This window comes from Ascidiella aspersa, chromosome 3, assembly GCF_963924565.1.
Source record: "Ascidiella aspersa chromosome 3, kaAscAspe10.2, whole genome shotgun sequence".
Classification (NCBI taxonomy): Eukaryota; Metazoa; Chordata; class Ascidiacea; order Phlebobranchia; family Ascidiidae; genus Ascidiella; species Ascidiella aspersa.
Genome location: NC_139449.1, coordinates 38,895,563 through 38,920,135, shown reverse-complemented (window position 1 = coordinate 38,920,135; position 24,573 = coordinate 38,895,563). Strand labels below are relative to the sequence as shown.

General features: G+C 35.2%; 1 protein-coding gene across 1 annotated transcript in view; it reads left to right on the top strand.

Moving 5' to 3' along the window:
* Positions 1 to 24,573, top strand: part of LOC146162917 (uncharacterized) — a 49,100-nt gene that overhangs the window by 14,415 nt on the left and 10,112 nt on the right. Inside the window, exons 16-36 of the mRNA XM_083385334.1 lie at positions 269 to 424; positions 1,016 to 1,126; positions 3,403 to 3,502; positions 4,090 to 4,172; positions 4,540 to 4,646; positions 9,139 to 9,213; positions 9,867 to 10,041; positions 10,568 to 10,687; positions 11,053 to 11,187; positions 11,790 to 11,918; positions 12,898 to 13,077; positions 14,181 to 14,312; positions 14,858 to 14,950; positions 16,639 to 16,818; positions 17,145 to 17,221; positions 17,911 to 18,118; positions 19,299 to 19,443; positions 19,754 to 19,842; positions 20,780 to 20,902; positions 21,311 to 21,586; positions 22,432 to 24,408. Coding sequence (XP_083241460.1) covers positions 269 to 424; positions 1,016 to 1,126; positions 3,403 to 3,502; positions 4,090 to 4,172; positions 4,540 to 4,646; positions 9,139 to 9,213; positions 9,867 to 10,041; positions 10,568 to 10,687; positions 11,053 to 11,187; positions 11,790 to 11,918; positions 12,898 to 13,077; positions 14,181 to 14,312; positions 14,858 to 14,950; positions 16,639 to 16,818; positions 17,145 to 17,221; positions 17,911 to 18,118; positions 19,299 to 19,443; positions 19,754 to 19,842; positions 20,780 to 20,902; positions 21,311 to 21,586; positions 22,432 to 24,408 — 4,671 coding nt within the window. The remainder of the gene's footprint in view (positions 1 to 268; positions 425 to 1,015; positions 1,127 to 3,402; positions 3,503 to 4,089; positions 4,173 to 4,539; positions 4,647 to 9,138; positions 9,214 to 9,866; positions 10,042 to 10,567; positions 10,688 to 11,052; positions 11,188 to 11,789; positions 11,919 to 12,897; positions 13,078 to 14,180; positions 14,313 to 14,857; positions 14,951 to 16,638; positions 16,819 to 17,144; positions 17,222 to 17,910; positions 18,119 to 19,298; positions 19,444 to 19,753; positions 19,843 to 20,779; positions 20,903 to 21,310; positions 21,587 to 22,431; positions 24,409 to 24,573) is intronic.

The window sequence follows — 24,573 nt, the reverse complement described above, 5'->3', positions numbered from 1 at the left end:
TGTCCTACTTGTGTTCAGTACCATATATTTTGGCAAAACTATGGCCGAATTGGCAAAAATGATCAATTGGGCATTTTCACGGGGAAAATTACAATTTTTTGGTAATTTGCTATTTAATAAATACTGCATTAGATTGCGAATCATGGCTGAAATAATTATATATGACTTATCATTATTAGCTCCAATCTGATAGTATCGCAAATCTCCAGAACAAATTTGTTTTCTTCTTATAATCTGCTGCTTAATGTTTCTTACTTCTTGTGTTCAGTTCACGGATGCTTACTCCAAGCTCCAAAGCGAGCTAGATGCGAGTCGTGAAGAATATGATCGCTGGAGGAAAGATCTCGCGGGAGACGACGAGTTGCTGCGACAACGCGACGATGCAGTTGCCAGGGCAACAGAACTGGAGGGACACATGTCTAAGGTGGGAAAGTACCTAACCTGGGAATGTGTTTATTTAAATAAATGATTTACAGTTGAAAGAATTATGTCATACATATAATTAATGGTAGTGTCTGAATTTTGATGACAAATATCATGCTTTGTTAGAAAATAAATAATTTTGAAATTTGGTAAACAGAGGTTGCGAAATTTCAAAATTATTTTTTTTGCAACCAACGTTTACTAATTTTTTTAAGTTAGAATTTATTAATATGTTAGAAAGTGTTTTATTCACTGAGTAATTAATTTTCTAGATTTTTCAACCTAATTACGTAGTTTTGACAAATATATTGTTTTTAGTTTGGCAAATAAATTCTGTAACTGTTGTTTAAAAAGAAAACAAAATACTTGTTTTTCACTGCCTTTTAAATCTATTAACGATTCATTTTTTTAATTTAATCACAAAGATTGTAAAAGTTGCTTTTTATCAATTTACACGAATAGTTTTACACTGTCCGAAAAAAAAGTTGCAATGTTGATTTTAAATTTTTACTCATGCCACCATTTTAAATCTTCAAAAGCATGCAAAAAGTGAAATGCAATTGAAACAAAAATTTCCCATTTCTATTTGTAGTTTGAGAAAGTTATTCTCGGGGAATTATCACGGTTTGTGAGGTCACAAAATAATATGTGTGATGTCATAGATGACGATGGTCTTCATCACGCCATTGTTTCGTACTTTGAGGTAGAAATGCATTTTGCGTCATAACCTGCATGTGCATCCAAGCATGACACTACTAACTTTTATCTTGGTTCGGTAAAACCTTATTTATTTTGTTTGTTGAGTTTTGGTTTGTCGTTTATGTTGATATTGTGATTTTTTTTAATTGCTTTGGTGTGAGTCTCTTTTCATTTGATTAATTAAGCTGTTAATGCAACAATTCAGCAAAAGTCTGTCTTATCATTTATTTGGGACAATTTTTATTCTTGGACGCAAGTTTATGTTTGTATCACGGCTGTGGTTGCCAACCAGTGTGCTGTTCTTAACGCTTAGGGCGCCTAGATATATTTGAATTTATTTGGATTTCAATTTTTGCTTATTGCTAGGCTTATTGACACAATTTTTTGTGTACGATTAAAATGCAACAAATAATGAATTTTTTTCTAACTTATGAACAGTTGATGTGCTGTTTCAATTTCGTTATAGTACATTCCATTGAATCACTTATTAAACATGATAGTAAGGTTGCAGCAATAAGTTTCTATTTTATTAATGGTGCCATAAGAAATGTGACCACTGTACTAAGGTGATCCCTGATCTGTTCGTTTTTTTACTCAAGGCACATTTGTAACACACACTAGTTTGTCTAAGGATTGCCTAGAGCTTTTATGTAAAGAAATATTGTTTTCTTTTAATTTTGTTGGTTGTAAGATAATTACTGTTTTATTTCTTTTGATTATTTTGTTAAGAACACATATTGGTGAGCTGTGGCATTTTTTGTGCTTTAAACCACTGGAAGTCCGGTGATTTCAGCATAATGTCTGTGTTTAACATGAAGGTCATAATAGTTGGCACAATATATTTGAAGGTCAAACTTATGACATTAGTCGGTCAGTTGTGCTTATTCACTTTCATTTTGTTGTTGTCAATAAAAATATTGCCATACATATTCATCCAATCTCATTAACTCACTTAAATGCTAGCTATACTAAGTTTATAAATAAACACCAATATATTTCAAGTTATTCAGAAGTCTTTGAAATTGTTTGCAAAGCAACTATGGCATATACTTGAAACTAGGGATGTTCAAAGTAGAATATCGAATCCCTGGATTCGAATCCAGATGGGATTCGAATCCAATTCTGCCGTTTATTTCGGGTAATTGGAACCGATATAATTTAATGTTTTACCGCCGATTGTTGCTTGCGCCTAATTGTACAAACGCGTGTGGTAAGTTGGCCTGTCGCTGCGGCGACCAATTTATTAGTGCTTGCTTTAAATGTAACCTGGTAGTGTTTTTTCGGGCGATCAATTACCACGTCTCGCGATAAACGTTCGTCTAATAATTAAGTGTCAATCAAGCGTTATTGGCCGAGCGCCTAACGTGTAATGCCAGGTACGTTGTTTGCAATTTCCCTATGCGTTAAGTTGCAAAAGTAATATTACGTTGTAAAACGTGCTGGCCGTCCACAAAATGCGCTATAGGGTTACTCAAGGTCAACTTTAGGCCAATATTCAGCGAGGTGATGCAGTTTTGTCAATAGTATTGTATTCTTCGTTATGTCAATAGTATTGTATTCTTTGCAGCACATTATTTGACTGCATAACAGATCATGTTGGTAAAACAATAAGCACTAAGACAATGCTTGAAAAAACAGGACCGAATTGCTTAAGACTTCTGTGTGCAGTGTTTCATTGTACTCACTATTGGCAAAAATATAAGTTTTGACAACAACCTGGACAGTTGACATATTACAGTTTACAGAACTGCTTCAAATGACACTTGTTAAGAATGTTAAACATATGGGAGATTTTTTTTATTATAATGTACACATGTTAGAAAATTGTTTGGGTGATTTATTGCTGTGATTGTGGGCCCTGTGGGGTAGATTAACATTAATCCCTTCCCCAAACAAAATCGAGGTTAAATAATTTAATAAAAATATACTAGGATTCGCTATTCTGGATTCGTTATTCTAGATTCTAAACCTATTATTCTAGAATACCTTGGTATTCTACTTTGAACATCCCTACTTGAAACGCATGTTTCCAAAACTTATATTTTACTCCTGGGTAAGAACGTTGAATGAAATTGTAACTAACCAAAAAAATATAAATCAGAACCATTCCGGGGATATCACATGATATATCACTCACAGCATATTTCAAAAATATATATAATATCAAACATTTACAAGTTTTTAATATAATTTTTCTTTGATATTAGACCCAACCCAGTAAATGTCCATGTTTACCCAAACATATTTTTTACTTTAACGTGAACAAACATATTGTTTTAGCACCAGGCAGAGCTAGAGAGCAAGTTGGTTGAAGCTGAGGACCGACTCCTCGAGGTTCAGTCGCAATCTCTCGCTTCAAACAAATCAACTTTGTACCCAGGTAAGTTGGCTTTCTTCTATTTCAAGTGGAAAGGATGTCAAAATCTCGCTGTTTTACATTAAAGAGTTTAAATGCATAGTGAAATTAGAAATGACACTTATCCTTGTAAATTGTTTTTAAGACTGAGACAAGAAAAGTCTATACTACATTGCTACCATTCAAAGTCATTGGCGTCATTAACGTGCATTAGGGCGAGGAGATATCTTCTTTTTTACATATTCAGTTTGCATTGTTCTTAAGAAATAGACTCTTTTAAAAATGCCATCCATGTTTGAAGTCACGCTGCATTTTTTACTTTTTAATTTTTTATATTATGATGTCAGTGAGAAATTCTGAAGTGTGCCATGGCTATTTTGTTATTGAAATTGTTGTAATACAAGTAAATTAATAGGCAAACAGATCTAATGGACACCCACTATTATAGTAGATAGTTTAATACCTTATAAAATTTAACTACTACCTTACTGAATAGGTGATCTCAAGTCATACAGTATATAGTTGTATTTTGTGCTACTGTCTTTTTTAATCTCAGCATGCCACAAGTTGAAAGAGTTGAATGCCACTAGAATAATTTGTTAATAATGTAGATTCGATCGAAGAGAGCTTGGGTGGTCTTGGTTTGGAAGATTCTATTGTCGTAAATGTAGACAACAAAGAGAGGGAAAGACAGGTTTGTTAAAAGCTTCTACTAAGTGTGTTTTTTAAACCAATGTAACGATCTTATTATTGTACAATTAAACAGATATGTGCAGTTGAATTGTACCTTTATATTAATCGTTTTTAATAGTGATTAAACTGCCTAATGGCTCAAAATTTAAATGGAACAGAAAGTAATAAAAAATCTTAATTTTACAAGCTTGCTTTACAAATTGATATCCCTTTTACAGTTTTATACAAATATGCACATTTTGGTATGTTTTGTTATGGTATTTCATATGCATTAATTTACTGCTTTAGTGATGTGCTACTCATTATTCCCAGTGCATCTCATAGTGATGTGCTTTATTCCACATTTGTTAAAATATTGTTATTCCCAGGGCATCCAATATCTCCAGATGCAACTTGAAGATCTCGCTCATGAACAGGAAACACAACTCGCAGAATACACACAAGCTACGAGTCGACTTAACGATACTGTTGCGAGGTTTGTGAGTTAGAGGTTCAGCGGTGCCTCTTTTCCATATGGCGTGTACGTGTGTATGGGTCTGATGATTTAGGTAGGTGACCTTTAAGGAATGGGCTCGCACAAGGAACCATTCGACTCAATGATACAGATGTAGGTTGGTGGGTTGGGGGTGTTTTAGATGTTGCAGTGGTTTGCTGTTGTTTGTATGGATGCATACACTAGTGTGTTTATGTGTGTGTGGGACGGATGATTTTAGTAGGTGAGTTTTAAGGAGTGGGATAACAGCTATAACTTGACCGAACGGTATTGTGCCAAGGGTGTACTAATGTACTTGTTTAGGTTACGGTATCTATTGTTTTAAATACACGCCTGAATGGAATCTTATTGAAATACACCCCCCTTGCATTTCAGTTAGATTTCAGTTCTTTAATATTTAGTGTTTTAATGCATAAGCTGACATCCAATAGTTTACATATTTGCAATACACATACATTAAGTAACATAACAAATGGTTGTTTAATGTATAACTGTAAGGCCTTAAATCTGTTGATATTTTTGTGTTCAAGCCATTTCCACCCGGTGTGATAACAAGGAGGTTTGGCAAATATTTGCTTTTCAGATTGTTTGCTTTTAAGAAAATGTTGAGGGTGGTTGTAAGATACTTTTGTACATACAGTGCTATTCCACTATAGCTTAGCAGTCGACAGTTTTGTACAGATATAGAACATTTATAACACAGCAACAATATATGGTTACTCTTTGATTTCATCAAAAATGCCAATTTTGTTTTATAGTCACACATTAGAATGTTTTGATTTATTTAAAGGTGTTCTCTCAGTGATTGTTATTATCTATATGTAGAGTTTTATTGTAAATATGAATGATGCTACTTTCTAAGCAATAATCCAGGTAACCAATTCCACATTGTGTTACATTTATCACTTATTCTGTAGAAGTGTAAAGTTTTATTTTGCATTTTGTTTAAAGTGTTTTAAATGCCTCAGGGCAAAACAAAGCATCGAAGTTAAGTCGCTAAATTCACATAGACACCATTAATTTATAGGTAGTATTAGTGTGACTGTGAGAGGTTGGATAGAGCGTTTTTTTAATTAGTTATTTATATATTTCCAATTTGCAACCTGAAGTAAATATCCAAAATATGTTTTATTTGTGAAGTTATACTAAAAATGTTAACATGTGTTAAAAAATGCTTGTTTAAAAATGATTTTTCAAGTTTTTTAAAAGTCTTTATTCGAATCATTTAATTTTCAAATATGTAACACTCTGTGTAATTTACTTTTGTACAAACAAAAAAAATGTTTATTCCACCAACAATTATTTCACCCAAATCCCAAACTAAATGCTTTGTGACCAGCACTAATATTAGAGCCAATTAACAATTATTTCTTCCACAAACCATCACCAGAATAAAATCTCACTCCACTTAACTAATGTTGTGGTGGTGGTCACACCTGAGTGCACACGGTTACGCCAGAGCGAGTCAGACAGAGACAGGAAACTTCTTTTTTCTTTCAATGTTTGCTCTGCAGTCAGTCCAGTGCTGTATGCTGTATGCTGTGTGTGTGGATGACACGTTGCAAAACTGGTTTCTAGCCCACACTTTGACTGTTCTTCACTGCTGTGGTGTTCTCAGCATCAAGTGTCGGTTAAGGTTTGTTTTGAAAGGTGTTTGCTGATAATAAGGTACTATTGGGGATTTGATTTATTGGTGTGTCTTCATTATCTAGCTTAATGTTAGTTTGTTTATTTTTTAAACAAACCCAAACACATTTTAAACAAACCCAAAGTTTATTTTTAATTTGATGTTGTTTATCACATTGACTGCTGTGCAGTGTTTGTTGTTCTCTAAGTGTAAGTTGTGGATTTGTTTTAAAAGGTGTTTGCTGGTTGTACAGTTGTTTTAGGGATGAATTCTTGGTTTAATTGTCTAGGTTTATTTGATTGATGCAAAATGTTTTTAGGTTTTGTTTATTATATTGATTGTTTTGCTGTGATGAGTGAACATTTTGAGTTTTAGGTTTGTTTTGAAAGTTTTGATGATGATGACATTGTTTTAGTTTTTTTGTGTCTAGATTATCTTACTTCAAGTGATTTTACAAAAGTTTATTTTTATTCTGATGTTGTTTATACAATGCTTGCTTGCATTAGTTTTGTTAAGTTTAGAGTTGTGGTTAATTTGAAAGCTTGGTTTGATTATAATGTTGTTTTACTTGATTCAAATGAAAGTAACTTGATGTGATTTTGCTGAAAGTTATTTTAACTAATGTTTAGAAAAGAGTTAATTGTTTAGAAAGTTGTGTAGGGTACTAATGAGGTAATTTTTAATGATAAGGTTGATTAAGACTGTGACCTTATTGTTATTTTGTTGGGTTTATGATTATAAAGTATTTTGTAAATGTTTTAAAATTATTATAAATAGAAACAGTTTAACTTGTGTGCCATTGGTCAGTTTATTAATGAGTTTTACTTTGGTTTTGTAAAAGGTTGTCCTTGCTTTAATGATGTTTACAAAATGATTTTGTAGAATTGTAGATGATTAAAAATTACTGTAATTTTGACAGTCTGCTGAATTTAGTTTTTTCTTCGATGAATTAAATTCTTCATTCTGTTTTTTATTATTCAGCTTTAGATGTTGTGTAATATATGGGAACTTTCTATAGACTAAATGAACTAGTTGATTAATTAAGGATTGCCATGTAAGCAAGGCCATGCTAAAAAACAATTAGCTTGACAAAGTTTTACTGATTAAAATAAAAATGTCGAACGAAAGTTAGTTAAATAGCTGTAGCTTTTCAGAATCCTACAAATACCAACATTGTTTGAGGATTTCAATGAATACTACAAACTGCCAGTTCACCTACTGATTTAAATAAAAAAACGTAAAATAGGAAAAAAGGTAATTGTTTCCACAAACTATTAAAGATGACCCAACTTCTAATCCTAACACTTATAAACTATCTAACGATAAATTATGTTGTTTGACAAGATGAACATATTTTAGATTCTTGTTTAGGGATTACAATCAACAATTCTAAACCCCAGATTAAAAAGTTATAAAAAGTTTTAATTGTTAACACTAGAAAGTTGTTTAACGACTTAAACGACCTCTAAGGCTTCTGCCAGAAGTTGTTATCAATCATTAATTAAACCACTATTGAAAAGCAAACAGCAGAACCAAACCACTACTGATAGTGGAATGCAGGTTTTAAGTGGATGGTTTGTTATTGTTGTGAATTGATTTAGAAGTCGCCTTGAGAATGATAATTATGGCCACGGGCATGTTTTGTAAAAGCTGTTATTTTGAAGTTTTCTTTTCATTTTGAAAGCTGTTGTTTCCAGGAATAAAAGCGTTACGTTTTTAATTAAAAAGACACTACGTTCCACAGTGTTTCAAATGTTTCGCTCCATTAATTTGAGGAAATAAATTAAACATAGCAAATATAATTTTCTTTTAAATGCAAACTTACTGTAATGGATGATCGTGCCTGAATAAACGATTGCATCATGTGAGCAATAAACAAATTAATATTATATAGCTCTTTATAACATTAGTCATTGTTTGTACTTTTCTGGGATTAATGTTTTCTGCCTGACATATTTTCATGTTTTGTTGTAATTTATCAGGAAGTGGTCTATTGATGGCATTTCCACCTTGTTAATGCGATGTGCACACGATTGTGTGTTAGTAATAGTGGTTAGTGGGTTTTGGTTAACAAGCATATTGCATAAGCAAACAGTAATATTGAAAATAAAAGAATTAGAGGGATATATTAGTTAGCACCATACCATTGAATATATACAAGAATTGTTACTGAGAGAGATGTTATTTAGCATTGAATAAAGAGGGCCACATTGTAATTTTCCATTAATGCAAATTATATATTAACATCAGTTTGTTACAATTGCCTGATACTGTGCCAGATTATATAAGTTTAAATTTAATGTTTAAAAAGATAATTTTAATGAAATAATTTGTCTTGTTAAAATAGCTCGCACAAACAATTTCACTTTAATAATGGCACCATTAGTATCTAAAACAGAAAAATATGGCAATAAAAACTGGCAGAAGGATGAGAAACAACTATATTTGGGGTATAATATAGTGATAGGCAGCCATTCATTTTGTTTGAGTAATACACATGGTGAAAGGCAATCCGTAATATCACTTTAAATTGTCATATATTGGGCAAAGTGTTCACTGCTCTCTGCCATCTATCTTGCATAAGTTCTGTCACATTTGACATTTAATGAACTGTTTGTCATTTGTTTGTAAAATGTGTTGAGTTTGCACAAATGTGTTGAGGTGGCTGTGTTTGTTAAGAGAGGAAATTGATTTTGTACAGCAGTGATTTATAAAATACAATGCACAGTCATTTAATTGTTTTTTTATTGATTTTCCACCTTGCCTTATTAAATTAATCATTTGAATTTTATTTACCTATTTTAATTTTCTCGGTTTTACCTTAATTTATTAATGTTTTTGTTTCAGATTAAAACAGGAAAAACAACAATTATTAGAGGCTTTTGAAAAGCAATCTGAAAGTTTAAATGACGTTTTAAAAAGGTGAGAAATACTTTTTTTGTTTTATTCTATATTGTATAATGAAAATGTATACTTTGAAAATCAAGGTAATTAGTAATATTATTTACAAGCAATTATAGTTGTTTAAATTGTATTTTATATTTTGTAATTTGTAAAGGAAATTGTGATACAAAAGACAGTACGACCAAGTATTTAATAATTTTAAATATTGATGTCACAGATAACAGTTGATTTTACAAGTCGTTATTTAATGCAGACCTAACGATTACCAGTAACTAGCAATGACAACTGTTCTAATAGAATGTTTACAACATTAACCTCATTTACGGCATTTTTTATATTAAACTTCTACCATTAAAGGCTGTGTGAGAGAAATGTATAATCTCACTTTTTTAAAGTTCATTTAAGAAATCAAACTATTAAATTTTGCTCTCACAAAATATTAACTTCCGCAGTGAATTTATAGTCCGTATTTGTAAGCTAGTCCCGTAACATTTATTTCTATGCTTGTTTTGTAAAATGTGCACTGCTGACAACAAACAATCCATTTCCGCAATTATACTTATTTTTACATACTTAGTAAATTATGTATCACCACAGCCAACCTGGAAGACCCTGTCTGTTACATTGTCATCAACTAATTCATTATTTCATGCAAACAAATGTGAACGCAGGTATGAGGAGAAAGACTCGGACTGGAATCGACTTTCCAAGCTGGTAGAAGACCAACAGCGACACCTGGTGAGCACACAGGCACTCAACAGCAGTCGGGAATCTGCGTCAGAGCGTGACTCGAAGCAACTTGAAGAAGTCCAGGAGAAATTTGCACGACTCAAGGAAAAATATCGGGTTCGTTGGGATTATGGGCTCGTAAAATGAAACTAATTTATTAATGTGATTACATCTGTATTAATTACTTGGAAATTTTATTTATTCTAATTTTTTGTATTTAGTGTCGTCACAGTCTTTGAAAGTTTAAAGGTCTTATATCTTTGTATTAATTTGATAATTGAACAGTCTTTAAAAAACCTTAATTTTTAAAGATTTTAATTTATTCATAAAACTTTTTGGCAAGAAGCGACCCTGGTATCACATATCTAAAAATAAATTAAGCTGCAACTAAAAGGCTGACATCATTTTAAGGAGTTAATTCTAGCTGAACCGTGTTGTCACATTGAAAAATTAAATCATCCTTTAGTAATATCTTCAGATTTAGTTGCTTACAATATGAGTTTGCAATTTAAAGCATATAATATTAGTGCAATATATACATATATATATAATGTTGTAGCATTTGGTGTAAATTGTTGTATTCACATTTAATTTTATGCATATCATCATGACTCTCGTAAAACAACGTTGATTGTTGTTCCAGGCCAAAATGGAAGAATTGGCCGTAATTCAAAACGAGAAAGAAAAATGTGAATTTGAAATTCCTGAATTAAAATCAAAGATTTCAAGTTTACGTGAAGAAAATGAATTGCTGATTGAACAGGTTTGTCAAATTAATTGCTCATTTATCATTTCATCATTTGTTTTTAGTAACCAAGTTTAGAAAAAGTTAGCAAAATATGAAATATTTTTCTTAACCCAACTTTTGCATCAACTTAAGTTGTAATGGCTACTTGTAGTTTAATAAAAAAAAATTTAACGATTTTTAACCTAAAGTCCTCTTTGTTCAAATTACTACTGTTTTAATATTCCTTAAAACAAGATTAATGAATAAATGTTATTATCTGGGCCACATTCTTCTTAATAAGATGTACCTTAAAGTAATTTTAGTTTTGTCTCCAAAAAATAGTAAAAAACAAGAAACAAGATTTTTCTTCAAACACAAATAAATATTTACTTCTGCACCAGTCGAAGCAGTCATCCGCGACGATCGCGAGCCTCCAGCACGAGCTGGATCAAGCAACTGAGAACAACGACTCGTTAAACGCGAGATCCATCGAAGAAATCGATCGACTCAAGAGTTTGCTCAGGGAACGAGACCAGGTATGTGCTGTCACCTAGTGGTCACATATTTGATGTCACACAGTGATTAGATTTGTATACTTCGTTACAACCAGTTTGCTGTTTTGCTTCAAAACACCAAAGAAAGTAATTTAGGTATTTAAAAACCAAGCAGCTTTTTTTATTTCAATTAAAGCTAATTTTGGTGTGATGTAGTTATGTACGAATAACGGTGTCCGCAAGAATATCATTTTAGCAGAGTAATTAACGCTAACGAAAGATACCTGAAAAGCGTTTTTTTAGAATTGAAACCATTGCATTAAAGTCCTGGAACTTATTCAACTGATTATATACTTACGATATGTGTAAGCCGTATCCGTTGGTCTAAACGCGGCTTCAGAAAGGCTAAATAACAGTTGTTAAACACATATGTGTCTGTTATCATTGAAGTCCCCGTGTTCGTCAATAAAACTTTGATTTGGTGAAAATATTGTGGTAAAATCCATCGTTTGCACGATATCTAGTTCCTATATCAATCCATTTTATTACATTAATTTTCTGTATAAGTCAAACAAGCATTAACCATCGCATTGTTCGAGGTTCCAGAACTCTCGTACGTAACAATGGTTATTATGACGTTACAGGAGATTTCGTCCCTTGGCGAGGACTTGGGGGACACGAGTCGGGAATTGGAGGGTATTAACCACTCGATGGCGGACAAGAGCAGGGAGTGTAACGAGGCTTTGGAAGAGCTGGAACGCGAACAAAGCAAGGTGGGGAGTGAAATCGAATTATTCTTCACTTTCACTTTAAACTTAATAAGAATATCAAAATCCATATAAAAGTAGGACGTTTCGAATAACTCTTTATTCGTTTTCAACATCTATTTATTCTTATTACGCCATACTACATCCTCCAACCATTATGCTCCAAACTTTAAACTTACTTCTTATGTTTTAAACCTACTTTTTTACTTGATTACTTTTTCCAAAATTCGACGACTCATCTATTTATTTTTACCAAATGTTACAAAGCACACCAAGGTGGGGAGCGAGATCGACTGATTTTTATCAAGTTGGTTGAATATTTTAATTTTATCACCCGTTTTTCAAGGCCTTATTTTCCTAAATTTTAAATCAATTTTCATTTTCAATTTAAACTTACTTCTGTTTTAAACCTACTTTTTACTTTAAAAAAAAAAATTCGACAACCCATTAGTTTGATACTCAATCCAATTAAAAGATGTTGACAAACAAATTGTTATGCAAACTAATTATGAATATTATTCGTTCTCACTGAAAAACAAATAAATAAAGAAGTCTATCACATGTCTTTCGTTAAGACAGGAAATTGAAGTAAAATACAATTATTCTAAATCTTTGTAGATTAATTTAAATTATGGCAGATATAACGACAGGTATTTAAATAGTAAAGCTATTTATTTTTTTTTCAAGTGCCATTTAAAATGAAACTTCCACATTTTTGCCATAAAATCCAGCAAAGTGCCCCCAACTTATTTACGTAAAGTAGCGTGAAAGCTGAAAGGTAAATCTACTATAAATTTAAAAAAAAATAATAAAAGCAAATAAATATCATTTAACTGTTTTGTAGTTTGGAAATTTTACTTTTATTTAAAGAAATTTTTTTATAAACCTTTGCCATAAAATCCGCTAGTGGCGCTGTCCAACTGAACTCTTTGGCCTTGAACCATTTTTATACAAAACACCCCCTGACCCATTTCTTGCCCCACAGACGGCGGAGTTGAGGGGAGAGTTGAGGTCGAGGGACGCCGAGTTGACCGCCCTGGCCCAACAGCACGAGGGCGCCACAGAGCAGGCGCAGGTCCGGGCCAAAGACCTTGCCGAGTTTGTGGCTGCGCTGGAGACTAGAGTCAGAGAAGCGGATGAGAGCTGCGCGAGGAAAGATAAACAGGTGAGTAAGATTTCTATCTTGGTTTAAATTAGGGAAGCGATCGAATTGTGGAAGACGCTTTGCATTAATAAAAGAGGCTTAAAATTAATCTAAAATCAGAGTTTAAAGTTTAAATGTAAAAATAGTTGTTTTCCATGGGAACGTCTGATGGGTAAGATTTCTATGCTTAAGCAAGACTTTTCTTTTAAAAGATTTCTTAAACGTCGGAGAGAAGTTTACAGTGATCAAAATAAAAAAAAATATTTTACTAAAATCGGGTTCTAAGTTTGAAATGTAAATATATTTAGTTCTAATGGGAACCCTTATTTTAAAACTAATACTTTATTTCGAGCAAAATGAAAGGTTTTGCGATTGTTGAAAAATAAACTTCCCAAGACTGTCTGAATAAGATTAAACCAAGTTTAAAATTAGCTTTTCGATCGGGAGCATCATCACTATCCAAACAAAACCATAGGAAAACAAATATAAAGTTTTGTCTGTTGCAATATTCTACCTGCTAAGCATTGCATCAAATAACGGTAGAGTAACCACTGTACAACGCGCGTGAAATATCCTGCCTCTAGTTCAGCACATATGTTTATAGAAACAAGGTGGTGCAACCAATACACGCAACAACTTTAGCGTCTGCTGTGTCCAGATCAATACTGAACGAAGCGGACAGAGCGAAACGAGGAAAAGCAGCCGCCCCTGCCCTCTTTTTGCTCTTATAATAGTTCTCTATTCTCATTGCAAATAGATTACAAACAAACTTTGTTTTAATGACTAGCATTTTCAAACCTAACCCGGAACCCCAAACTACTTTAGTTGTAACAATGGGATGTCTATTTGTAACAATGGGATATCTATTTGTAACAATGGGATATCTATTTGTAACAATGGGATATCTATTTGTAACAATGGGATATCTATTTGTAACAATGGGATGTCTATTTGTAACAATGGGATGTCTATTTGTAACAATGGGATATCTATTTGTAACAATGGGATGTCTATTTGTAACAATGGGATATCTATTTGTAACAATGGGATGTCTATTTGTAACAATGGGATGTCTATTTGTAACAATGGGATATCTATTTGTAACAATGGGATGTCCTCCTCAGATTTTGGATCAATCCTCCATGATGGAAGATCTCACCCAGGAGCGCGATCTTCTTCGGAGGAAGTTGGAAGAGGATCAGGAATCGTTCAACAACCGGATGTACGAGCAGGATGAAAAGCAGCAGGAGCTCATGGTCAGTTACTTTGATCGCTTAAATATTCCGACGCCTGTCTACGATCCTACCACGTTTTGTCCAGGGGGTTATTGCTAACATTATTAGGGTTAGGGTGAGTTGGGGTTTGAGTGGGTCAAGTATTGTCATCCGCGGCCACTTGAAACAATTGTTGTTTTAACGACAGTTTGAGTTGCGCGAGCACACTTTAATAATATAGTTTTAAAATGCAGGTTAGTAAAGGATTATTAATTGTATCTCATAACGTATTTACCAACTCTCGGCTGTTTTTAGCATAGTACTTTATTATCAGCCGTGGAACTTCGTCAAGTCCAAAGTCCCGCTACAATGAGTGATTGCAAAATATATTACCTTAAGTTCGTTGACTATTTCATACCCATAATAAATTTTCGACTAGCGCGTTATCTTATTAAATTTGTTAAATCCGGTAATCCAAGCTTACTCCTAATTGCTGAGTGGAGTTCAAACTCACGACCTCAGGAATTCCCGACCACTTCTATCGTTTAAAGATTTCGGTGCTTCCCCTAACGGTGATTTTGTTGCAGCATGAACTGGATGAGCGGAAAGTTGCTCACGAGGAGGAAGTGAGAGCAGAGAGGGAGAAGTTTCTTCTCTTAGAGCAAAAGTTTAACGCACAGGTGAGTGCTCAATCGACCGTGGCGAGGGGAACACAATGAAAGACAAATGTTAACAACAAAAAGATTATTATTAATGAATCGTTAGTTCGAGGTCGTGAGTTCGAACCTCACCACCGGCAAGTTGTTTTTCTAGCCTGGCTTGCTTGCATCGCAATCCTGATTAGGCCGACTGATTCGGGAAAAGCCTTTCCTGAGTCGCCCGGCATACAACTTTCCCTTAATCGTTAGTTAGTATTACTCCAGCAAGGTTGCCCTGCCAAACCACAACTTCTATGTTTGCTTTAGTTCGGTGCTTATTTACAAACTTCCATTTACCAAGTGGTTTATCGACTGACTGATACTGTGTGAGGTATATGAGCCGGACATTTGCGAATTTTTTTAGACTTTAACATTACCTAAGTAATTTCCATTTATTGTACGAGCGTTCAGTGTCAATCACCCTGACGAAGGCGGCTTGTATAGGTTGCCGAAACGTTGGTTAACAATTACAATTACCAGAGGAGCTGTTTTTGATTTATATTACCTAAGTAATATTTTAACTTTTTAGCCCCAAATATAAGATTCTCCGTAATTGATATCACAAACGATATATACAACTGCCTGATATGCTACCAATAGGGTCATTACTAAGTACAATTAAAACAAACACGTTGGTTTTACCAAAGCTCAACAACTTGTGAGATGTCCATGTTTTTTCCTGATGTTCTTATGTTCACCACCGGGGTATGATTTGCTCGTACTAGTAGCTTGGGTGGTATAATGATGGTGGTGGTCGGGATGCAGGGCGGAATGGGGGTCAATGCTGGGTCAGGGGCCAACTATAAAGTAGACCAGTGTTGCCAACCTTCATATGTCGTGGCCCCTTTTCACGTTTCAGAAAAATGAAGATCTCTAAAGTTAATGAAAACAACAAATTTAACTTTAACTGGACTAAGATAAAATTAATAGATTTCTTATTTTTGTAACCGCAACAACTAGAGCGCAGTAGAAAGTTTACAAAGATAATGACAGTTGTTTGTTCCAGGATGCAGCGAGAGATCGTAAGGTATATTGAGTCAACTGTAATATTTATGCGATAATAATGAAAATACTGTGTGCTGGGCCCCTACTGGTGTTCAGTGGCACAAGGGGTGAGAAACCCTGGAGTGGGGGTTAAGTGTGTTTTGGACCTTTAGCTTTAGTTTTGATTTAGTGGGAATGAGGCATGTTCAATGTGCTTAAAACCTTGAATATTTTAACTATTTTACTTAATATTTAAACGCTTCCTAGACTTCTAGATGCTTTACGTTACAAAATATTCGGTAATTTTTGCTTAAATTTTCACGCCACTGGAAGTATTGCCGCGTGGAGTAGTTTGAAGTGTTTTTTTTCGCAATAGTTGTTGCTTTGAAAAATGTGCTGGGGGCTAAAAGTTTCCCGATTCAGTAAACCTTGTTACGTCATAGTGCTTTTGTTTGTAATCAACTTTTCTAGTTTAAGGACAGAAAGGCTCACGGGTCGTAAAATCAATAAATAGTTTATTTTTTGTATCCATTAAAATATCAAGACATATTGACTTATTTAAACATTTACATTTTTTAATGGAAAATAAGTGATAAAATAATGGAAATGAGTGGAACCCCGAAAATTTTGACAAAATTATTTATTTTTACAACTTTCTCAATATTATTTATTTTATTTTGTTTCAGGCTCAGGAAGTGAGTGATCTTGCGCGCCACCTAGAGGCACAGATCCAGGAATCTGCTCACCACCACCAGGGGGCAGCACACGCGCTCGAGGCAGAGGTCACAAAGGTCACGGCCTTGCTCAGGGAGGTCGAAGGTCAACTGGATGAGTCCAAAAAAGAAGTTTCATCGCTACAAAATAAGGTTTGGTGAAAATTGTGTTTTTCTCTTCCTATATAATTTTATTTTTTAAGTTTTTTCTTTTAATTTTAAATTTAGAAGGTTTTAAATCACATTTTTATAAAGATTTCTTGTTTTTTTATTTTAATGGCACAATTACTTGTTACCATAACTAATTGTGTTACATTTTCACTTCATACTTTTTAAATATTTTTAAGTATGCTAGCATATATGTAAACCTTTATCATTTATTTAAACTTCTCTGTTATTAATTACGATTTTTTTTATTTTTGAATAAATGTACGACCCTAGTGGTGTTTCCCCTTTTTTGAAGCTCCTGTTTCGTTAAGGTCAATGAACTCGAGAAGCTGGAAATAGAATTTCAAGAAAAAGAAAAACTTTGCGAGGAGTTAAAATCAAACTGCAGGTGGGCATTCCCCTAAAATATGTCTTCATGGGGATATTTGTTAATGTCCATTATTCAAAAAAGCGCGATCAACTTTTCAACGGCTTTCCGACATACCTCACCCTCTATTGTGTTTAATGCGTGGCGAACATCGCGGAAAACAAATTTGTCGTTTCGAGCACAAAATGTGACCTGCAAAGCAACAATATCTAAAGCAGAACAATTTGTAATACTATAGTATTAAGACCAACGACACAATAAAATCGAAATCGTCGGAACAAGTCCTAAATCAATCAGAATAAGACCAAAATGGCGCCTTAAATTGTAGGTGGAGGGTATGGGACGATCGGGGCCGCCGGTGTGACTTCGGCCGTTGTGGTGTCGACGTTTTGACGCCCTAGTCTAAATGGCGCCGCTGTTTTGGCACCGGATTTTTTGTTCTGTTTGGGTTTATTTGTGTGTAATGGGTGGGGTTAGATATTAGAATAGGGTTGAAATTATTAGGAGAGTTGGGGGGTGTTTCTTACGCTTAGATAAAATGTTGTTCAGATCTTGTTCAAGCCATTCGGACCCTACCGACAATTAGTTGTTGGTCGTATTTTAGTCTTATTCCGACGTTGAAGTTAATATTTTGTATTTGTCCCCATTCCCGCTTTATTATGTTCTTCCGATCGAAACATCGCGGATAAACCGATATTTTCATCTTCCAGCATCCTGGAGGATCGGATTGCTGGATGCGAGGATCGGGAGCGATCTCTGGAGGAGCTGAGATCCGATCTCTCCTCACAACTGGAGGTGGGGAGGGAACAATGGGATGAGAGGAGCGAGATGATGAGGAGGATGGGAGAGGAACTGAGGAAGAACCAGGAGGAGAAGAGCAAACTCCGGGAAGCTCTTCAGGAGGAGAGCCAGAGACAGGTGGGGCTTCCCCGTGGAACACTTTTTTTCTCGAACAAATATTGTTAATGTTGGTTGAAAGGGTTGAACCAGTTGTTCTCAGCCTGTATTCCACGACGCCTTTGCGTGCCATTTCCAATGTACAAGGGTGCTGATAGGTATTTGAGAGTTTTTAGGAATCTTTTTGCTTAATTGTTAAGCTTCTTGATACAACCATTTGTGTACGATTAGAAACAATTATATCAAATGACATTTTCCTACATGTTTTAAGTTGATTGTATTGTTCCGGTTCCATGTATAGGGACAATTCATTAAAATACTCAACGAAAACTCCAGCCGGGATGCCGAAAATCTTATTTATTTTTTTTGAGGGATGCCGTAAGGTATCAAAGGTTGAGAATCACTGGATTAAATGCATAAAGCGCCACTACCTCTTTAAAACTTCCCCAAGAAACCTTCATTGCGCTTAGCAGCAAGTAAAAGGTTTTGGTGGAATTCACATTTCATGTTACCTGAAAATTCCAACAAATATTAATTTAAACTAGAAGATAAAAAGGCTTCCTATCGCAAAAGCTATTTCCGGAACACTTGATGAATGGCTTTAAATGCTCGAATAATTTTTTGTGTTGGTTGAAAGTAAGTTATTAAATGGTTCAAAGGTTGAATGCATAAAAAGCGCCAGAGGAACTTATTTAAAACTGACCAAGAAAGCTTCATCGCACTGAGCAACAGGTAAAAGGTTGCAGTGGAAATTCTTCATGTGTGTTACTACAAAGGTGGGAGGGGTTTTCCCTAGATTTAGAATTAATTAGAAAACTCACCAAAATATTTGTTCGAAGGGTTGGTTTGGAATAAGTTTAAAATAATTCATGTTTGGAGCTAAAGCATCGGGAAAGAAAGTTTTTAAACTTTCACCATTTTAAACGAAATGTGCGATCTTCTAAAAATATGCTTCCTTGTTAAACTTGAGGATATTTTGTGCGAATTTTGTAAAAGTTGCTCCACTCGATAAAAATATATTGAAACCACAGAGATGCTAAAACTTCCAACAAACATTACGATTTGAGACCAGGTATGGCAACAACAGTAAGTTCCTTAAAAAGCAAGAATGTTATTTTTTTGCAAATTTGAATTTGGTTTTAATTTTACAGAAAACCATATTTGTTTTAAACTTAAAATAATTTTCCATTTTTTGCTTCAGATCAACGAAGCGAATCACATGATCGAGTCACGCATCACTGAACGCGAACAACAACTACAGGAGCTTAGTGACGTCATAAAGCAGAAAGACAATGAAATCGCGCGGCTCGAGTCGCTCCATTGTGACGACAAACAGCGACTGTCAGGTGATTACGTCATAAAGTGGCTGATTGTGGTTAATGGATTAGAATCGAACGATATCAAAGAATCGGTCGGCGTCCGATAATCGGTATTTTAACAAAAGAATTAAAACTGCGTTTAAAATGCCCGATAAGCCCGGTCTAAATATCGTTGCTCGTCCGATAATTTTTGTATCGCCCATTTTTTTGATTTATTGAAAACTAACTCAAAAATAAAAAAATAAAGTCGGTAATTTCAAGCTGGGTAGTTTGTGACGTCACATTTATATCGCGATACGAAATATCGGTTATCGGACTGAAGTTGTATAATGCGCAGAGGTCATCGAAGGTCAACGCTCCGAGTTGGAGGGATTGAAGATGAAGGAAGATTCGTGGATGAAAACCTCTCTTGATCTTGAGAAGAAGGTGAGTCTTCCTCAAATTGCAACGCGAGATAGACGTCGGGGATAATATGAACTTTTAGATGCAATTGGTTAAACCTCATAATATAAAATCTCAGGTGTTTTGGTAAAAACATATTTAAGTATATTCTTCCATGGACCATTTTTGTGTAGATTAGAGTGAACTAGGGGCGGGCAGTTACTTCTGACAGGGGCCTCATGAGAAACAAAAAACGTCTTGCAGGACTGAGCCAAGAATATGATCTCGAATACACAAAATAAACAAAGTTATTCCCTTTAAAAACGACTGTAAAAATGCATTGTTTAGACAAGATGGTAATAGTAGGGTGAGATTGTCCGAACTATAATGTTCAATAAAATATTCTAAAATCAATTAGAAAAACGTAAAGGCTCATTTTTGGTTCAAAACGTTTTGTTAAGAAAGAGCCGCAGCAGAATTGAATTATTTTGGAGGGCCATATTTCGTACAAATTAGACGGTTAACAGACGTTTTAGAATTCAACTTATTTCGGTTAATTGCGTCGTCCGTCTCGTCTTCGCAAAAACAGAACGCAAACTGTTCATTGTTCAACCTCAACAACTCGAGGGGAATGGGAACATACGCCATTTTGTGTCATAATTGCTGATTCGCAATCCTGCTACGCGCAAAAAGTTCGCAAATAAAGCAATAACTGTCATGTGTAACTCTTTTTCAGGTTCTTAAGAATTTTTACGTTGTTTTTAACTAAACCAGAATTTGGTTTCATTAATGAAACCACAATTACGCCCATGGCATTTTGATGATTTGCATTAAATCAGAAAAGCATTGATCGGTTAGCTGTGTTGGTCAGTGACTGTTTTTTCATATTTTTTTACAATTTTAAATTAAAAGCGGTATTTTCAGTTTATAGACTGAGGAAAGTTGTATTTTCCTGAACACCCTTTGTTACATCACTCCTTAGATCCAGGAGCTGAGTGATGAGTCCTCTCTCCTCCAGGAGTCAGGGAACAATGAGGAGGTTTCCCGCTTGAAAGAAGAGCTGGAGAGATCCAGGGAGGACGCGCATGCGCAGATCGCTGATCAGGTACCTGGGGATTTGACATTATATGTGTCCTGGTAATAAATTAAGCTATTTAAGATTGGAACCCATTAACTGACCCCACAAATTGTTTTAACTGACCCACAATCGCAATTTATTCGTAATTATGACTCTTGTGATAAGACTAACACGAAATTTAAGCAAGAATTAATCTCAAGGCTGTTTAAATGACAATAAAGTGCAATTCAAATCTCGGTGTTGCTTCTAAACTTACGCGTTGGACACAAACACGTGACGTCATACTTCGTCATACGGTGTGACGTCATTTTGCTCAGTGAAATATGACGTCATCTTGGTTAGATTTCAAATAGCTTCAGTGAACATTGAGATGTTTCGGGATGCTTACGGATGCCATGGTAACTGCATCTTACTCGAACATCTTCTTGTTGCCAGGCAACGAAGTTCGAGGCGCAGAAAGATAAAGCGAAGAAGATTGTTCGCGCCCAGCAGATCCAGATGAAGCGCATCAAGGAAGACAAGGAACAACTCCAGGAGGAGGTGAAGGCTCTCAACATCCGGATCGAGTCCTCCCTGGAGGAGAGGAGCAAGATCGAGGAGGAGCTCAACATCCTCAGATCCTCCAACATCCGGGAGGAAAAGCTTCTCAAGAGTCAGGAGGAAGATGACAAGATGAAGATTATGAGGGAACAATGCGAAGAGACCGAGAAGGTGGGAAACTTTAGTGTTTTGTGAAATTTACTTGTTTTTAAAAGCTTTGGTTGGTTTCATTCTTATTTCAACAGAACAACTAAAAAACAATTTAAAAACTAAATTTTAAAACGATATTCCTATCTTTCTTTTTTTCAGCTTTTTGCAAAACTTAAATTTTACTTCTTATTTTTCCTAAGCCATAAAATTTAAGTCATTAGAATGATCAATAGAATTCTGCCTCAAAACTAATCAAAAATATTTTTCGTTCGTCATAATAGAAATGTGTGTAAGAATTTGTTTTCCATGTTTTATCACGAGGGAACAATGCGGAGGTGGGCAGAAAACTTCAGGGTTGTGTAATTTTTTTGTCGTTTCCAGCTAACTGCAAAACTGCGAGATTTAATAATTCAATCACAACCTAAGATAAATTTTACAAAAACAACAATGAAAATCTGTTTAAAGGATAATCTTTTTAACCATAAATATTTGTTTAAAACTTGAAAAGAGGTTCTCAAAGTTCGCGTGGGCCAAGGTTGGTATGAAATTTTTAGAGATGACGTCATTAAACTAATAGACTAAAAAACATTTTTTTTAAATGCTATTTTCGGTCGAACAAATTGAAACTGAAATGTCTTAATACTTTCATTAAGAATATGCTAAAGCGTTGCTTCAATTAAACTATTAAAAAAAAAGAATAGGGTTTTATGTTTAATCAAACACTTTCATGGACCCCTAAAACTAGATATAGCGTACACGTAGGGGTTAAAAGGCCCGAGTTTTTAAGAACCCCTGAGCAACAAATTATGCCAAAAAGTTACTTGGATAAAAATCGACATGTGTGTGAACTTATTTCCATGTTTTAGGAGTTGCTTTCCGCTCAAAAGAAAAACGAAGAGCTTGAAATCCTCGTTGACTCGATGAAGCTCCAACTGGGGTCCGTGGTGGAGAACATCCAGGAGGAAGCAAGGATTAAAGAAGAGGAGGTCGTATCCCTCCGGAGCAACATCGCTCTTCTCACCGAGTCTTTTAACAAGGAGAGGATCAAGTTGGAAGAAGATCTTAAAGTTCTCCGAGATGAAAAGATTCTTATCATTGAGGAAAAGAACAATGAGCAAGATCTGATGAGAAGCAACCTCCAGGAAAAAATTATCCTCTTGGAGCGTTTTGCTGTTGAACAAGAGGAACAAAGGGAGATCAACCTCAAACTAGAAGATGCGGTTAAAGTCCTTAAAGAAGAGAAAGATGCGATGGGTGTAGAGGACTCTAGGAAACAGGAGATCTTCATCCAGAAGCTCCAGGTCCTTGAGGATCAGAAGAGGCAGATGGTGGATGTTGAGGATGAATTAAGGATTAAATATGAAGAAGCGAGTAAGATGAATGAGGACTTCAGGATGATCATCGGACAACTCCAGGAAGACAAACTAAAGATGGCGGAAGAAGAAGAAAGACTTCATCTTAAACTACAGGAGGAGATTCAGAGGATTAAGGATCTCGAGGGATCGCTAGAGGCGAGAAGACAATCCGATGATGAGGGGATAAAGTTCCTGGAACAAAAGGTTAACGCCCTTCAAGAGGAAAACCTCGCTTTATCCACCAAAATGGAAGATGCTCTTAGAGAACTGGAGAGAAAAAGTCTTCAGATGCAAGAGCTCGAGTCCTCTTCTTCGAATTTGGAATCCAGGATCGCCGAGATGCAAGTAGTTATCGCTGAGCGTGAACGTGATGTTGTGGTTGCTAAGCAACAAAGCGGAGAACTTGCCGAAACCATGATAGCAAAGGATGCGGAAGTTGAAGCACTGCGTCATAAACTGGATGAAGCTGGGAACAATCTCACGAGTTATCAACAAGAGATGCAGGAATCCCGAATGTCTTTGAACAAAGGGGAGGAGGTTGTTGGGAAGTTGGAAGAGGAGAAGCGTCTTCTTGAGGAATCCCTGGATGCAAGGGATCGGAAGTTGCTCCAATGTGAAGAGGAAGGAAGACTCCTGGTGGATTCCCTGAGATACACTGTTACCAGTTTAAGTGAGGAGTTGGATCAGAAGTCAGCGAGCCTGGAAGAGCAGGAGGAAAGTCTTCGCAACATTGGGAAGCAGCTTGGTGCAAAGGATGAGGAGCTTTCGAGGTTGAGGAGCGAGAGTTCGACAAAATTTGAGGAACTTCTGCAACAAAATCATGAAGATTCGACGACGAGGTTCGAGGAGTTGCAGAAAGATAAACGCGAACTTGGAAACCAACTCGAGGAGAAACAATCAGAAAACTTGAGCTTGGTGGATGAAGTTAAAAGTCTTCAGGATTCAAAAACTCAACTCGAAGGACTTTTGCGGGAAGTTGGAAATCAACTCGATCAAAATCGAGCTGAAAATGAGCGTTTGCGAAAATCCTGCGACAATCTACTTTCACAAAATGAGGAAAAAGAAACGAAATCACAAGAACTTCAGAAGATCTTGGAAGAAAAAGAAAGCAGTTTAAAAAATCTTCAAGAAGCAAAGTTGGCTTTGGACGAAGAAAAAGATTCACTTCTTTCTCGAATTTCTGAAGAAAACCTTCAACATCAAACCTTGCTAGAAGAAAGACAATCCGCCCAAAATAACTTCTCTGCAGACCTGGAAAAATTGAGGAGCACGCTTGACCTCAAGCAGAAGGAGTTTGAAGGTCAAATGATCCAAATAAACGACCTTGAAGCTCGCTGTGGTGACCTTGAGAGTAAGAACCAGGAACTTGTCGATGCAATATCGACGAAGAAAGAGGAAATTGCGAAACTGGTTGAACACGATGGAGCAGATGAGATGCGGGAAAAGTTGGATTCGTTGATGGTGGAAAAAGAAAATCTACAGAAAATGGTAAATTTTAAGCCTTTTGTTGTTTCTTCAACAAGGGTACCCAACCTTTGAAGCCCTGAACCCTATAAATTGGCCTGTAACATATTACGAAAAAATGTTATGAAGTTCCTTTTTTTATTATTACTATATAATTTAAAAAATTACAGCTGAAATAGCCGATTACTA